Raw genomic sequence first — 16,536 nt, forward strand, 5'->3', positions numbered from 1 at the left:
TGTTCGGAAAGCCAAACCCAAGACTCCTCAGGAATAGCATGCAGTGCCCTGACACACCATAAATGGAATATATGTTGCCCAGAAGGAATCTCAACTGAGGAATGAGTCCCTTTGAGGACATGCTCGGTGCCTCCTGGCTGAAGAGAACTGGTTTCCGGGTTGCCACAAGGCCCTGACGGTAGGCAAGGTGACCTTGCCCTTGCTCTACCTAAGACTTCCCCGCTGGAGGACAATCCCATGTCACAGCTGCACAGAATCCCCCCCATAGGGTGGCATCACAGTAGTCTGGGGGACCAGAATGTAATCCCTGAGCCAGTTGATGTAAAGAATGAATGAACTTTGTTTACTGGGTAGGGATGAGAACACAACATACAGGCCCCATGATCTAGGGACCCCTTCCAGGAGAGATGCAGGGGGTCTCTCGGGAAGGTGGGGGGCGGGGAAAGCCACGAAGGGGCACAGATCTGCGTGGTCCATCCTCGGGTGACAATTTCCTGTGGTAATTCTGACGTTGGGCCCCACACAGAGCGTGGCCCTTGCCTCACGGAGGTTTCTGGGTGGGTGAGAGGGGTGAGGGGCGGGATTCAGGTGTCACTGCCAGACGGGCTCTTGAAAGTCACTCAACCACATCTTTTCTGATGCAACTGACTTACTTTCTGCCTCCATGTTTGTTAAAAGTCCCGCCGAATTTATTCCGATTCAGGATGAGAGCGGCAATTTCGGGCACGTAGCGGGCAAACATTGCCTACATGCATGAAACAAAGAAACAAGAGCCAAAAAAAAAAATGGCATGCAGAGAGGATTCGACCCCAGTGGAGGCAGCACAACCTCTTGGCATACTTACTTTCTTCCACTAACCGCACTATAGGAGCCCCCGTATTTCTTGCGGTTTCCTATTAATTCTATGATTTCAGGGACGTAGCTGGCAAACATGGCCTGAGGAGAAGACAGGAGACAGAAGAGAGACTGAAAAGACAGGCCAAAGAAAGGGGGTGACCTTTTCAGAAGTGGGGGGGTGCTAAGATTCGAAAACACAAAGGGGTTCGAACCGCCAAGGTGTATACTACTATGGGGGGAGATTATAAAAAATAAAAGCACAAAAAGGGCAAGCTCTTGAAAATACATGGGACAAAACAAACATCAGCCAACCTGGACAACGGAAAAAAAAAAAGAAAAAAATCACAGTCAAGAAAAATACAAAGGAGACAGGAATACATAAGTCGACATCCTGTGCTTCCTGTTGAAGGGAAATCAGTAAAGGGGGTGCATGCTGGTGAAACACACACACACAACTGCAAGAGAAGACCTTTCTTTCTGGTTACAATTCACAGGAGAATCACTGCCTTTGTGAGTGATGAAAGACAACCAACACCAAAAGATCAAAATAATATAAACTTTCTCCACTTAAAAAAAAAATCACTAAAAAGCACAAAAGGTGAATTTAGGAAATCAGATGGGAGGAAAGAATAGCAAGGAGGAACACAAATCTGCCATGTTTTGTCCAACAAACATTGTGCTTGTGGCTGGATGAGTGGGTGTCCTTACCTACAGGGACCTCCCCGATGCCCAGGAAACACTCGCATCAATGGACACACGCACATGTACATTTATACACATTTTCGAAATGTATATATGCCGTATGCATACAGAACAGAGAGATGTATATGCATCATATAAATGTATGCGCGGTGTACATATGTGAAAGCTGCTTGTGAAGTAGGATCCTAATCACTTTTACTGCACATGTGGCAAAAAAAAAATCTTAAAATGAGCTACTTTGAAAGACAAAATGCAGCAACCGCCCATGGGTTGCCAGAAATCCCCCTCGAAAATTACATCATGACCGACCGTTATGATCTGCAAAGACCAGAAAAGCAAATAGCCAAACTTTCTGACTTACAAAGGGGGAGGAAATCTATCCCCCGGGGTCGCTGCTTCGGGGGGGGGGGGGGTTGGTCAGCTGTGTACAAACCCACACTCGGCTCACATACCGATGTCCACCTGCGTGAGACTAGGAGCCTTTCTGTCCTCTGTGGGGACCCTACTCTTCAGGGCAGGCCCCAGCCACAGTGTTTGTTGGAAGTTAGGGGGGGATCATGAAGGGTGTTGGGGGGGAAGCTCTTGAAACCGCAAACTGTCTACAGAGGATCCACAGCATCTACGGGGTCAGGTGACAGCAGCTGTCCTTGCGGAGTATCAGCTGCTGAATCACATTACTAAGGGGCAGACACTTCACGTAATAAGTGAGCATCACTTTCTTAAGACAATTAGGTTTCCTCCGGGCGGCAAGGCTGACCCTGACAAGGGCAGTGTGCCTGGGTCTCTGGGAAGCCAGTCTAACATACCGAAGAGATACGCACAAAAATCTACCTTTGCGTTTGGGTCTCCTTAGCCTGATTGTAACTCTAGGGCCATATCCCCTGCTTGTAATGCAGAAACACAGAATCAAAATACAAAGCTTTAAAGAAATGGATAATAGAAAATATTAATGACCATAAAAATCAACATCGTAATAAAGAGTTTTTACCAGTCCCCCGAGGATGAAGAAGACCATGAAGAGGCGCCCAAGCGTGGTTTTTGCATAAACGTCCCCATAGCCAACGGTGGACATGGTGACCATGAGTAGATAGACACATTCCCAGTAGGTCAGAGCCTGGTTGTTTTGGAAATTTTCCCACGGGTCCCCTGAATTCTCCACCTAAAGCAAGGGAACAGGGAAGAGAAGAGATGACATGTATACGTAGGGTAAACCCAGACACAAGAGCTCAAGCAGGCTGGTGCCACCTGCACCGGCGCCTCAACACGAGCTGCCTGTTGCCCCCGGGTGAGTCCAGCCAAGACTCAGAGCCTCCCGGAGAAAGTGGGGAGGTAGTAGCACAAACACGCCTTCCTCGCCTTCCTCGCCGAAGAAACGGGAAGAAACAGACAAACACCCCTAGTGTGGCTTTCTTCTCACTGTTAAGGAGTGGAAGCCAGCTGAATTTTAAGGCATTGCCCCTGGCCATGTTTTACAGCTTTGTCTTCCAAGGAAAGAGCCAGAGAGCCCTGCCCTGACCTTTCTCTGCTAGGGCCTGGCTCATGTGCTCCCCAAAGGAATTCTAGACTCTCCCACAAAGGGCTTCCTCTTTTCATCATTTTGACCAAGGGGATGCCTGGTGGGTGTCGCCCATTCAGACCTTACACCCGAACCCCCAAACAGTATCTCCTGGGAGTCTGCTTCTGCTCTGCGGGCTTTGCAGAATGTCGAGGGTGGCTCTACCCTGCAAAGGGCAGGCAGGCGTTTCCCCGAGTGCACGACAACTGAGCTCAGGAGAGCAACTTGCTTTTGTGTAACTCCTCAGACCGAGGGTCAGCAAGCTTTTTCCATAAAGGACCAGATAGTAGATATTTTCAGCTTTGCACGACATACGCTTTCAGATCTCTGTAGCCACGACTCCACGGTGCGGCTGGTGAATCAGCCAGAGGCCACACTTCAACGGAAAGGAGAATGGGTGAACTGGGAACCCTCTGTCCCCGAGGGGTGCAGGGTGCCCATCTCTTTTCTTTAGACTTTACAAAACACTTTCCGTCTTCCCATCGAATTCGAGCCACAACAAAGCTGTGAGGTAGGCAGGAGAGACCCTTCAGATACTACTCTCAAGAGAGAGGGAGGGATGTGGGCTGGATCTCCAGGCCTACCCCAGATCCCGGCCCTGCAGCCTGCGACGTGGGCAGTGCCTGTCACCCACCAGCGCGGCCCACTTGGGCAGCCAGCCTCCAGGCCCCCAATCACCACGCCTCTGGCTCTTCGTCCGCAGGAAGTTTCCAAAACCTGGCATCTTTCGCACATCCCTTCTTGGCCTCAACGTGCCATTTTCATGGAGGTTTCCCGGTGGAATAGAAGCTAGTTCACAAAATGTAAGGTGAGCTCATATTCGTGATTAGGATGATTACCCAGGAGGAGTGATTTCACCCAAGAATTCCATCCGCAAAGGGGGTGGGTAGATCTAGTGGGGGAATGAAAGCCCAGGCTTCCAGCCCGGGGCACCTTCCTTTGCAATGATAAATCCCCCTGACAATGGGAGGTAATGAAATGCACCCTCCACCCCTTAACCCAAACAGAGGCTCAGCCTGGGAAAGGCGCCCTTACTCAAAGCTTCAGAGTTAGAGGAGGCTCCTTCTGGTTTTAACACTTTGTGTTTGCAGGAAGCACGCTTTCTGACAAAAGCTGTGGTCCCTAAAAGCAGGAATAAAGGTCGGCCTCCAGGAGGTGAGACTAGCTTGACTTAACAACGTCAGCCTTTCAAAGAGTCATTAATTTGAAAGAATTAACGTGCTGGAGATACAAGATAACTTGCCATGTCATCAGGCGAGAGAATCAAAGGTGGCTTTTTGTAAGGGGGAAGCGGAGAGAGATGGAGGGATCTGAATTTGTTGTTTATTAAGAGACGCGGGTCAAACTTCCAACCTGGTAGCCTAGAGCTTTGCAAGTGTTAGCTGGGGACGCATTGCCATCTCGTGGCTCGCTCGGGATACTGCAGACAGAATGGAAACCCCACCAAACAAGCGAGCAGAACAACCCAGGTTAACGAAGCGAGCATTATTCACCATCCGAGCTAGTTTGGGGTGAAAAGGTTGGAAACCCAGACCATCGTGCAGTTGCTTCTCCTCCTACATTCCGCTGCGGGGCTGAGGTTTCTCTTCAGGGAGAGAAATCTCAAGTAATGAAATGACACAGGGACAGACTTGGGGCAGAAAAGCCAGAGGCCGGAGCATCTTCAAGGATACTCACCAAATGGATAAACCCGGCTGCTGTTAGCCACGTGCTGATAAATATGGAGAGCAGATTCACCAGCTTGATGGAATTACTGTACAAAGAGACAACAAGCAAAATCCCCAAGTTACAAAAGCAGAGCATGTTGGGCTGCCTTCCAGAGTGGCGGCAATCTTTGGGGGACACGCAGCCCACCTCTACCCCCCCATGTATCCTCCATCCTAAGGGAAGGTCCTGGAAGACAGCATCAGTACGTAGGGCCAGAGCCTAGAGAAAAATAACAGCTGGGCCACTGAACGTGACCCCTAAATTAATCCTTCCATTGGGTTTAAATTTTTTTAGTCAGATTTTATTTTGAAAATTTTTATATCTATAGAAATATGGAAAGAACAGTATAATAAACACGTATATGCCCTTCATCTAGATTGATCAGTTAATATTTTGGACATTTTTCTTTGTATTCTTTTCCTTTTCTCTTTTTCTATTCTTTTAGTTTGCTTTTTGGCCAAACCATTTATAAGTACATCGTCGTCTTCATGACACAACCCTTAAATACTTTAGCATTTAACACCTAAGAAGGAAACCGTGCAGCACAATCATGCTACAGTTGTCATGCCCAAGAAAATTCACATGAATTCAGGAATGTCATGTAAATTTCTCTAATTTATGTCCCTTTAAATTTCTCTAACTTGCCCTGAAATTGCTTATTGATGTTTTCTGTCTTTCTTTTTTTTTTTTTTTTTTAACCTTGATGCAGGAACCAGTCAGGATTCAGGCATTACATTTGCTTATTATGTTGCTTTCTTTATTCAGGGGTCAGGAATGTGGACACATCTGTGTTCCAATAAAACTTTATTCACAAAAAACAGGCAATGGGCCAGATTAGCCCTTGGACTATATAGTTTGCAAATCCCTGCTCTGTTCTCCTTTAAACTGCTCCTCTGCCCTTTCTTTTTGTTTCGTTTTCCATGACATTTAATTTTCTGTGCATTCAGTTCAGCTGTCTTTATAGAGTACCCCACATTCTGAATTTGTCTGATTTTCCCCCCATGATTAGATCCTGTTTAAATGCTTCTGTTAAGAATATCTGCCTGGGTTGGCATATATCAGGAAATCTCAAGTCAATTACCCTAGGTCCGGTCGGTTAAGGTGGGAATGGGAAATCTTGCCACTAAAAGGAGCCCACTCCCCTCTGTAATTAATATGTCATCTACAGTGTGAGAATCTGAGACTATTTGTGTATCCTCTTCCTTCACAACCTCATGCCTAATAATTTCAGCATCCATAAGTGTTCCTTGAATGAATCAGTACATTTTAAATAGCCCAGAGGTTGGAGGAAGAGTCCCTCAGTGGAGGTCAGATCAGCAGTTCTAGAATAGGCATGAGGCCAGAGTCCAGCTTGCCTTTTATATCAATCTTCTTTTCTTTATGTAATTGAGCAGAGGAACCGTGGTCTTAGTTTTCTAGAGCTGGGTTTGACAGTTCCAGGAAAGAAGAGCCAAATATTTAAAAATTTTGTTTGATACTGATCTTTTGAAATATATGGAAAGATCTCTTTCTGGTTCAAAAACAGAAAAACAATGAGAATGTCCACTCTGTCATTCTTGGTCATCTCTTGGGTTGCCAGAATAGGAGTTGCCTATAAAAATTGCCAATATTTACTGAGTCCCTATTATGTGTGAGGCATCGTGTTGACTTCTTGATTTTCTTCAGATTTTTACCGTTCTAACCTTTTGATTCAGGTACTATCATTGTTCCCAGTAACCAAATAAGGAAACTGAGGCTTAGTGTACTTAAGCAGCTTGCCCAAGAAGATGTGATCGGTAAGTGATGGGGTTAATATTCTAACCAGGCCTGTCTGATCCAAGCCCTACTTAACACAGTAATTTGGAGAAGCAGTACAGAGCTCTGTTTCTATTGGGTGGGTCCGACATCCCTTCCTCAAGGACAGCTCCATCCTCAGCCTCTAACCTGGGTGGGATGTCACTCACAAGCTCCCACCTCTCCCTCTGTCTGGGTAGCCTGAGCCACACTGGCTGCTGGAGGAACTCTTGGCTCTAAAGGACTATGAAGTTGGGCTTATCAGAGACATTGCTTGGGAACTGAGTGGGAGAGAAAGAATCTATCTCCTCCTGAGATTTGGGTGCAAAAAAATATAAGTCTAGAAGGCCATCTGCCCTGGAGAAAGCCTGCCTGAGAATGGAACCTAAAAGAGATGAAGAGAGAAGCAGAATCCTGATGAAAGAATCTGAACCCCTGGATCCAGACATGTCCGATTCTGTCTTAAATCCCAGTCATTACCAAGGCTGGTTCAAAGTACACTCTGTCACTCAATATTAAAGCCATCTGCCTGCAGCAGAAGGGGTTGATTATCAAAAATGATCTCGGAGAATCTAGCAATTGATCAGGTCTATAAGGTAAGTCTGGGACGATCTCCATCTAAGAAAAGAGGGCAGATCCTGTACCACCACCAACTGTGCACGACAGGATGATTAGTTCCATGGCTTTGCAAGTTCTGGATGGATGGACCTGGCATTTACAAAGGCAAGTACAGATCTGCTAAATCCTGGCCTTTGTCCCTTTTTCCAGATGCTACCTTGGGTCATGTAACCACCTCTAAGTAGTTTCTATAGCTGTACATGGAGATCACCAGCTGACCAAAATAATGTTTAAAATCTTCTCTTTATGCCCCTCCTGAGAGAAGAAAGATACTATAACTCTTGCCTTTCTGTTTCCTGGAGCAGCCTGTCAGCCCCAGAGGCCTACACCCTGGACTTCCAGAGTGTTCTCCCCACACACAACCAGAGACTGTCAGAGCAGAAATAAAACTCATAGATATAAGACATCCACCCAACAAGCCATTAGGAGAAGCAACTCTGGGGATCAGTGAACTGAACATTGTTATGGCTGGAACATCACTATGTCCTACTCCCAACTAGTGTCTCAGTGGGAGGCTGAACTACAGCAAAACCTCCAAGCCTCTGCCTTGTGGGTCCTCCAAGGTGTGAGAGTAAGAAGCAGATGAGGAACAGGGAGCTGGTCACCAAGGGAGAGATCTCAGAGAAGCATGTACATACAGTCCCTGACTTAACAGTAGTTCAACTTACAATTTTTGGACTTTACAATGGTGTGAAAACCACACGCATTCAGAGAAACTAGATTTTGAGTTCTGGATTTTGTTCTTTTCTCGGGCTAGTGATATACAGCATGATTTCTCTTGTGATCCTGGGCAGTGGCAGTGAGCTGCAGCCCCCGGCTGGCCACGTGATCATGAGAACAAACAACCGATATGCAACCACTCTGGTTTTCACTGGCAGTAGAGAATTCAACAAATTACATGAGATATTCAGCACTTTATTATAAAATAGGCTTTGTGTTAGATGATTTTGGCCAGGTGTAGGCTAATTTAAATGTTCTGAGCACATTTAAGGTGGGGTAGGCTAAGCTATGATGTTCAAGAGGTCAGGTGTATTGAATGCATCTTTGACTTAAAATATTTTCGACTTACAGTGGGTTCCTCCAGCCGTAACTCCATTGTAAGTCGAGGAAAATATGCATTATTCATTTTTTGAAAGGATAATTAAATATCAAGCTGATTCACTTACATACTCCCAGATCCTTGGAATCTGAACAAAGCAGTGCCCCACCAAACACCATGGGAAGCCCTATTGAGTATTAAAACTATTGCAGCCTTTGAGCCTCTTGGTGCTTTGGAAAAACAACCAAAAATGATGATTATTAATTTCCAAATGATTGTCATAATGATATTAATAGTGCTTAAGGGAGTTCTCACTGTGCATAGAACAGTTCATCATTGTTGCTGAAAGAGTCCATATTCAGCACTGAAATCTGATTATTTTTATGGCATTAGCATGATTACAGATTGCTAGTATTAGGAATTTGCTTTCCAAATTAAACTGTACAACCAGGCAATCACCTAAAAGCTCTGTGGAAAAGATGCAAGATTAACTCTTAGTGGACTTTCTCCATACTCTGAAATTTGAACCTCACCAGGTTGCACAGGGCTCCTTGAGAGGAGGGAACGGGTAGCAGGGGTGAGTTTGCATCCTTGGCACAGCAAAAAGGGCCACTGGAAATAGGCATAGGTTCACAGCCAAGGCCATGGGTCTGAGCCAAATGTGACCTTCCCCATGGTTAGAATGATTGGAACCATTCAGATTCATGCCCCTTTCCCATGCCTTGAGGGAGGGATGGAGTGGGACTCTATCATGAGAACCTAACTCCTCCAAAGAGAATCATTTTCATGTTGTCCGTTATCATTTCTGGGTCCCCAGCTCATGAGTTCTCAATAGCCACTAGAGAAATTTCCATTACTGGATACAGTGAATTATCCAAGGGCAGGCACAGATGTCTTTCTGTCCCTGTAGATCAGAGACCTTTCCGGGACCATGCAAATACTGGAAGAGAGAAAATCTGTCTCTTTCTGAAAGTATAGCTACAACCCTAGAGCCAGTGCAAGCCATCTTTGCTCTCATCGTATTTAACAAGACATGTTTGGGTTCACACTGGAAAATGTCATCCATCATCTACAAAAAAAGGGGGGGGGCAAATCTGTCCCTGTCCGGCTTATCCACTATTTTCCTCCTTTATGGCTGAGGGTATAGCCAGATGTCCGTGCCTTTATTTTGTTTTATTGTTACCTTTGCTGGATAGATGTAAGACAGCCACCCCTGAAAAGTCAATTAGATGATACCACATTGAGATGAATGGTCTGAACTGTGAGGAAAATCAGGTTCTGTCAATCTACCCCTGAAAAACCTCTGCACCCCTCCTGCTCCACCCTGACCTGCACAGCTCAAGGCCATTTCCTGATACTGCCTTCCTGGGCAGCTGCCCTCACTGGTCTCCAGTCTTAGATGCATCAAACCCATCGCACAATTGGTGGACTAGCAGATCTTTCTAAAAAGCAAATCTGACCACATTCCTGTCCTACTTAAACACTTCAGGGAGTCCCTCTCGCTCCCTGAGTTAAATCCATGATGGATAAGTTAAATCCATAATGGATAAATCGGGTGTGGCCTCCACCTGGACACTCCCTTGCCATCTCCATAATGAACACTCTTTTTAAAGAACTTAACATGAGAGCCATTTCTGAGGTCATATTTGTAGTAGAGTGTCTTTAGCTCTCCACTCGTCCCCCCAAAATGTGTGGGTTAGGTACATGATGGTGCACACGTGTCATGGAATACTATGCAGGGAATAAAAGTGACACAGGAGAATATTAGTCATGTTTGTCTCAACTGTAGGTGGGGTTGGGGAAGTTTTACTTTATCCTTTGTGCTTTTTCTATATTGTTGAAATGTTTACAATGAGCATAGTCTATCTTACTATAATTATTTTGTTTTAGGGAGACAGAGAGCACATCATTTAAATGGCTATTGCCAGTTAAAGCAAATTATTGGATGACCCACGTTTGCATCATCAACATGTATATAACCAATGAGATGTGGAATGATGGCCTTGAAAACCAAGCTGCTCATTTTGCTCTGAGTGTAGGGTAAGTGTCCTCTCAACTGTGAGTCTGCCTGCCAGTTTGTAGGGCCACTGAGGCACCACCAGAAGTTCAGACAATGACATGGAAGGGACCCTGTCCCCTCTAATAGGCCATCTTCCAGACATGGTAGGTCCCCCTGTGGGCTGAGAGTTTAAGGAATGACTCTGGTGCTGTCCCATCTGCAAGATGACTTATTTCTTTCATCTGTTTTCTGTGTCATCTTGTCCACTCTGGTTTTCTTTTACTGCCCACTTAATTCTCCCCCCCCCCCATATATGTCTCTGCTCTGCTACTTCCAGCTTTTTGCCAAGCAAAGCAGCCAGAGGACAGAAAATGAAACTGCAATTTCAAATCATTATTTCAAATCACATTTGCAACGTCTCTATCCCTGTGTAATGCCACAGATTGATGGGGGATTGGCCACCCGAGAAAGCCAGACAAAATCCCCCCTAAAGATGATTACAGGGCTGTACCCAGCCTCCTGGAAGGTCTCTGTGAACACAGCAGAGAACAGAGAAGTCACTGGAAAGTTGCTTTGCATCCAAAGCCCTACAAAAACCAAGGCTTCCAATTCTCTGCATCAGAGGATTCAGGATCTGGGCTCAGAGGTGCACAAAGGAAAAGCATCCAGAGAATAGGCTCAGACAGTTGTTCTAAAGCCTCTAGAGTTCTTAGAATTAAGTCAATTCTTCTGTGCCTGGGATCTGGGCCTAGCCTGACCTCCTAATGTCGTCTTTGCTTCCCAGCACAAAGCCCCCAGTATCCAGGAGCACAGGATTACTCAGAGCTCCCCCAAGGAGCATGTTCTCTCACCTGCGTGCATTTGCAACTTCGTGATTGGAGGTCGGCACCACCCTCCCTGACCCTCACAGGCCCAAGCCAGCCCCACATGGACAACACCTAGTTTTCTAGGAAACTTCCCTAAGACAAACCCTTTTCTTTGAAGAGTCCTGACTAACCGGCATTCACATCAAGCTTGGTTTCATTCCTCTCCTCCATGCCTCACCTCCCCCACCCAGCAGCACCCCTCCCCCGAAGGTACCTGTGCCCCAGCACCAGCACCAAGCACACGGGTTCTGCTGGCTGGCCCCCTTCCTCTTGTGCTCTCTGGTAGCAGGATGCTACCCCAGCACCCACCCAGCTGCTGGTAGGAATGGACACTCAAGTCAGGCTTGTTGAATTAACTCAGTCACCCACATAAGCAAGAGGAACTGGGACAATCCAAGTTGTGGGGTTGTGATGAAAACCCCCTCTACCATAGAAAGCATTGAACTGAGTGAGAAGTGGGGTGCTGGGCAAATGCTGTTTGGGCCTCAGGACAGCAGACACCCAGCAGCCTGCCACCCCACGACTCCTCCCTAAGGCTACTCTCTCCTGATTTCTAGTCACCTCTTTCCCCAGCTGGCTGCTTTGACTCTCTCCCCTGTGCACTGGGAGAATGAACCACTCTAACTAGACCTAGCAGGTGGACAGTTCACCAGGGATGTGAGTGCTATTTCCTGCACCTAAAGGAAAGGAATCTTCTCCAAGGAATGGGGAATTGGTAGGTCTCTTCATAAAAGCCCAGGAAAAGATTTTTTATCTACTTGGCTTATCGTTCTCCCAAGTCCAAAAAGGATCCATATGGAATGCAAGTAAAATAGAACACAGTTTTCTTTCCACATTATTCTTTGGACTAGTGGCACATTCTTAAAACACTGGTGTCAGAGGATTCAAATCCCCCAAATTTATGATGTAAACACAAAAGAGGGAATGAGGAGCCCTATACCATGTTCGAGAGTATTGACTCCACATAACACCTTCCCCCACTAGAAAAAAACATGTGTCTCTTAAATACACTCCCTCTGCTTGGCCCCTGGGTACAAACCAGTTCTACCCTCAAAAATATCTTTGAGTGGAGCAATTATGACATGGGTAAATATGGAGAGTTGCTAGCTTATTGATCATTTTAATTTCAAGAGTAATATGAGTCCATTGCACAGAAGAGCTATTAAAAAGGTAGAAAGAGTCAAAAGAAAAAAAAGAAACTGTCACTCAGAAGAATACAGGGTTACTGTCACTCAGAAGAATACAAAGAATAATAATATTCACTCTATATTAATAATATTACATACTATTAAATGGAACATTCATAAATGCTGACCCCAGGCTAATGAAAGTGCAGGGCAGTGAGACACACTAGACGGGACTCCTGCTGAGTAGAGAGATGCTCATTAGGTTTTTAACTTGGTTAACAGAAAGCAAAGTTATCCCACAAGCACACAAATGAGTAGTTAGCGAGGAGAAAGCAAGATGGAATTAAAACAAACCAAAATAAAAGAAATAAATAAAACGTAAAACACGAACCCCAAAGAGGGAGGCCAATAGCTTGTCACATTTGTTAGGTGTGACAGGTTCGGGAAGCTGAGTCCCAGCTCAAAAAATGTGGAACCCAAGGCCCCACAAATGCAGGTGTATTAATTATAAATCACAAAATCCAGAAGTGTCCTGTTTTTAATCATTTATCAAACACGTCAACCTCAGAGGAAATGGAACATTAGCAGTGAGCTTCTTAAAGTGTAATTTCCTATAAGAGAAATTTATGGCCTGTACTTATTCTCCATTAGAGGACGTCTAACCTCTTTTATTAGTTTATTCATCAAGGCAGCCTGGTTTCAGGCCAGCTCTGCAAACCCGCAGGTCATCAGGAAAGGCATCTCGGGGGGATTTTTCCTCCTGGTCCAGTAGTGTTTTCCAGATCATAACACAGTTAACAGAAGTAGTCATGGTGCGTTCGGCAGGAGGTTTTTAGGTATTCCCCAAAAGGCAATTCACAGAGCAAGCCCCAGGGACTACACTGGCTATAAAGTGAACATCTAAAATGTACTTTGAAATGAAATGATTTTCTGTTTGCCGTATGAGGTCTGTGATTGCCTCTCAAAGAGCACCGCTTCCATTGCTTTTACGTTCAGGTTCAATTTCTTATTTAGTGATGTAATAAAGGGGCGATTTAGAACCTGGGAGCAAGGATTTCCCAATCAATGAGCTGCTCGATCCCTCATCCACCAGGCACCATCTCTCCAGGATGCTGCCGCTGATTTCCAAGCACCCCAAAACTGTCTACTTTTCCACACGCGCAGCTCTTTCTCTGCTTAGCAAAGTGTCCCCAGTCCTGCAGAAGAGAGCGACCCAAGCCCTACTTTGGGCTTTCTCCAGATCTCGGTGTTAGATCCCTCTTTCTGAGACTAACAGAACTCTCACTCTACAGTGATGAAAACAAAGACACAAAGACATCTGATATTTACAACTTGGCATTGAGGGGGGGCGTGGAACGTGTTAAAAATGTGAATAAGAACATCTTACCTTGTTTTAAGGATATTCAGAAACTGCAAAATTTCTGAAAACTGTATCAGTCTGAGAGCTCTTAAAAATCTCAAACCTGGAAAGAGAAATGAAATAGAGACACATTATTCTCACTGCGTGGTTTTAATGTTCACACTCTGCCATTTGATCTACAGCTGCCAGGGTTGAAGGGATATGAAGTTCTTGCAGAAGATTAAACCATCCAGTACCTTTGACATAGTCCTTCATTCTGATTCTTGACTGGTTCAATCTCCACTGGTAAACTTTCTCATTAAAAGGAGGCCTGTTTTGAGCCACTACAGAGGAAGGTCTGGTGGGGAAAGCCTTTGCCCATTCCAGATTTAAAGCTCTGTTTCTAAGTTACCTACTTTTTTGAGAGGATTTTTGTCTCTGAAAAACACTGGGAATAGGGCAGGGTAACCTTTATGCTAAGAGCAGATTAGGAACAAATCGGATAACCTGATGTCTTATGAGTTTTGTTTTTTATTTCAACTTTATCTTCAGCTGATAAAATGAAGAGTATAGTCCACGGTGTTATCTGTTTTCTAGAAAACTTCTATATTTTTCTCCCAACCAAAAAAAAAAAAAAAAAAATTCAGATCAGTAAGATCTCACACTCCATAACCTCAGAAGCCAAAGCATATATATTTCCACTTTTACTAAGTGTCAAGATAAATGTTTGTCCTTTCTAAATTGGCAACCTCTGCTGAATAGAAACCAAAAGCCAGCATTTCTAGACAGCAGAAGAGAGATGGGTACCAGGAAGGAAGATACAATCAAGGACTAGAGAAAACACAAATTACTGTTTTGTTTTAATAGCCCAGGGTAAAATAGATTTCTGTTGAGATCAAATTTATGAGCCAAAAAACATTCTGAGTCACTCATGGGGCTTTCATGCTTGGCCATCAGTAAGAGAATTACTTACAAAATACCAATCATCACAGCTTTGAGATATTTTCAATATTACACCCTTTGCTAAGGGGATTTTCTCTTACAGATTTTCTGGAAGCATTTTGTCAATGCCCCCTCCCCCCTTGCTGTGCCACTTAGTGGAATACTACGCACAGAGCCAGCTATGTTGTTGATAGGCCGCTCTTAGCCAGTGGGTAAGACTCTACTCAGGCCCCTGTACATGAGGTAGAAGTGATGGGGAAAAGGTGGTGGAGTCACTGCAATGGACCAAGGAAAGGAGATAGACGGGTAGCTTTCACTGTACAGCTCCACATCGGGCCTGGCTAGATTTCGCCTTGTTCAAGCATTAAGGGGGACAATGAGGGACTAACGCAAAGCCCAAGAGGGGAACACAAATCCCACTGCACAAGAAGGAGAAAGGGATAATAGCTTGAAAGGGAAATTTCTTATCTAAAAGGGATTTACCTTCATGAACAGAAGATTTTCTCAGAAGACGTTGGCCTTCTATGCCAAATGATATTTATATTACTTTTATTAAACCAGAAAGTACAGAGATGAGAAGGGATATTGATGAACTGAAGGCCCAGGAGCCAAAATATAGTCCTAACAGAACTGATGAAAGGTTCACTTAGCGCAGCCAAATGCCACAGAGAACAAAACTGAGGAGTAATCCCAGAAGCCAGAGAACGTAAAGAAAAGGGAGAAAAAAAGGATGAAATCTAAAAAAATGGAAATGGAGGGGAGATCACAGAAATCCAACCTATGAATAAAACATGTTCCAAGGGAAGTACAAACAATCTGTAGGTCATAAGTAATGGCCGGGACAAAATCAAAAAGAACTTTCTAGAAAGGAAAAAAGGACTCAAGATTAAGTAGCAAAACGAACGACGAGCTCTTAGAAACTCATGCCAAGAAGTATCTGCCTTTGTTTTTCTTCAAATATTAAGTATTAATATAAATTAAAAAACAAAGTGTCAGGCTGGGGAGAGGGTCACCATGAACACCACGAAGACCCCATGATGTGACAGTATGTGTGGATGACAATGAGCAACACTCAGAAATGTTAGACAAGGAGAATCTGGCCCACAACTTTGATGCCCATCAAGCACTTGTGCAACAATAGAGACAACAAAAAAGGTCTTCAAAAACCCAGGATCCTGGGAAATATATTGTGTATGCAAAATATTTTCAAAGTTCTCTAACTGTATTAAATCAAAATGAGGGGCACCTGAGTGGCTCAGTCAGTTAAGCATGTGCCTTTGGTTCAGGTCATGATCCTGGGGTCCTGGGATCGAGCCCCATGTCATCATTATAGGGCTCCCTCTCAGCTTCTCCCTCTCTCTCTGCCTGCCACTCCCCCTCCTTGTGCTCTTTCTCTCTCAGTATCAAATAAATAAGTAAAATCTTAAAAGAAAAATCAGAATGAGTAGCAGGGGCTGGGAGGCATATTTTTAATAAACTCCATTGTTAGTCCTAAGCATCCAGTCCACCCTGGATGGCTGGTCTCAGCCCAGGACCATTAGCACACACTGCTGGGAGATAAAAGTAACACATTTAGAAACTCAAAGAAGAAGACTGGCGACACTGAAAGGAGTCAGGATACATAAGGATGCTTTAGTGATGTATTAGCTGCTGTTTTAGCCTGAAAATCCTGGGAATCCAATCCAATGTGTGTGTATGTGTGTGTGTGTGTGTATATATATATATATATATACATATATATACATATACATATACATACATATATGTAGTTTTTCACTTGTGGAAACAAAGCTGGAATACAAATGACCCAAACTTTGAGCTGGATTTCTTTCTTTTTTCTTTCTTTCTTTTTACTGTAGGTGATATTGTGTACATGTTACTTGTCTGTAGCTTCCCAGATTTTAAAGTGACTCAGAAAAATAGAAAAAAAGCTTCTCTTTTAATGGGTCTGTTTGAAAATAAGGGTGGGAAACACAGTGAATGCAGGCGCCATAGGTCCTGTACTCTTGCTGGAGGTAAACTGTAGACCTAG

The 16,536-nt window shown here is 44.5% G+C and overlaps 1 protein-coding gene across 23 annotated transcripts in view; it reads right to left on the reverse strand.

The window, feature by feature from the left end:
- Positions 1 to 16,536, reverse strand: part of KCNMA1 (potassium calcium-activated channel subfamily M alpha 1) — a 717,863-nt gene that overhangs the window by 228,213 nt on the left and 473,114 nt on the right. For all 23 annotated transcript variants that reach the window (XM_049109051.1, XM_049109052.1, XM_049109053.1 and 20 more), the window contains 4 exons: positions 13,611 to 13,686; positions 4,772 to 4,847; positions 2,528 to 2,698; positions 845 to 936 (listed from right to left, as the gene is read on the reverse strand). In XM_049109051.1, the coding sequence (XP_048965008.1) occupies positions 845 to 936; positions 2,528 to 2,698; positions 4,772 to 4,847; positions 13,611 to 13,686 (415 nt within the window). The remainder of the gene's footprint in view (positions 1 to 844; positions 937 to 2,527; positions 2,699 to 4,771; positions 4,848 to 13,610; positions 13,687 to 16,536) is intronic.

This window comes from Canis lupus, chromosome 4 (assembly GCF_003254725.2).
Source record: "Canis lupus dingo isolate Sandy chromosome 4, ASM325472v2, whole genome shotgun sequence".
Lineage (NCBI taxonomy): Eukaryota > Metazoa > Chordata > Mammalia > Carnivora > Canidae > Canis > Canis lupus.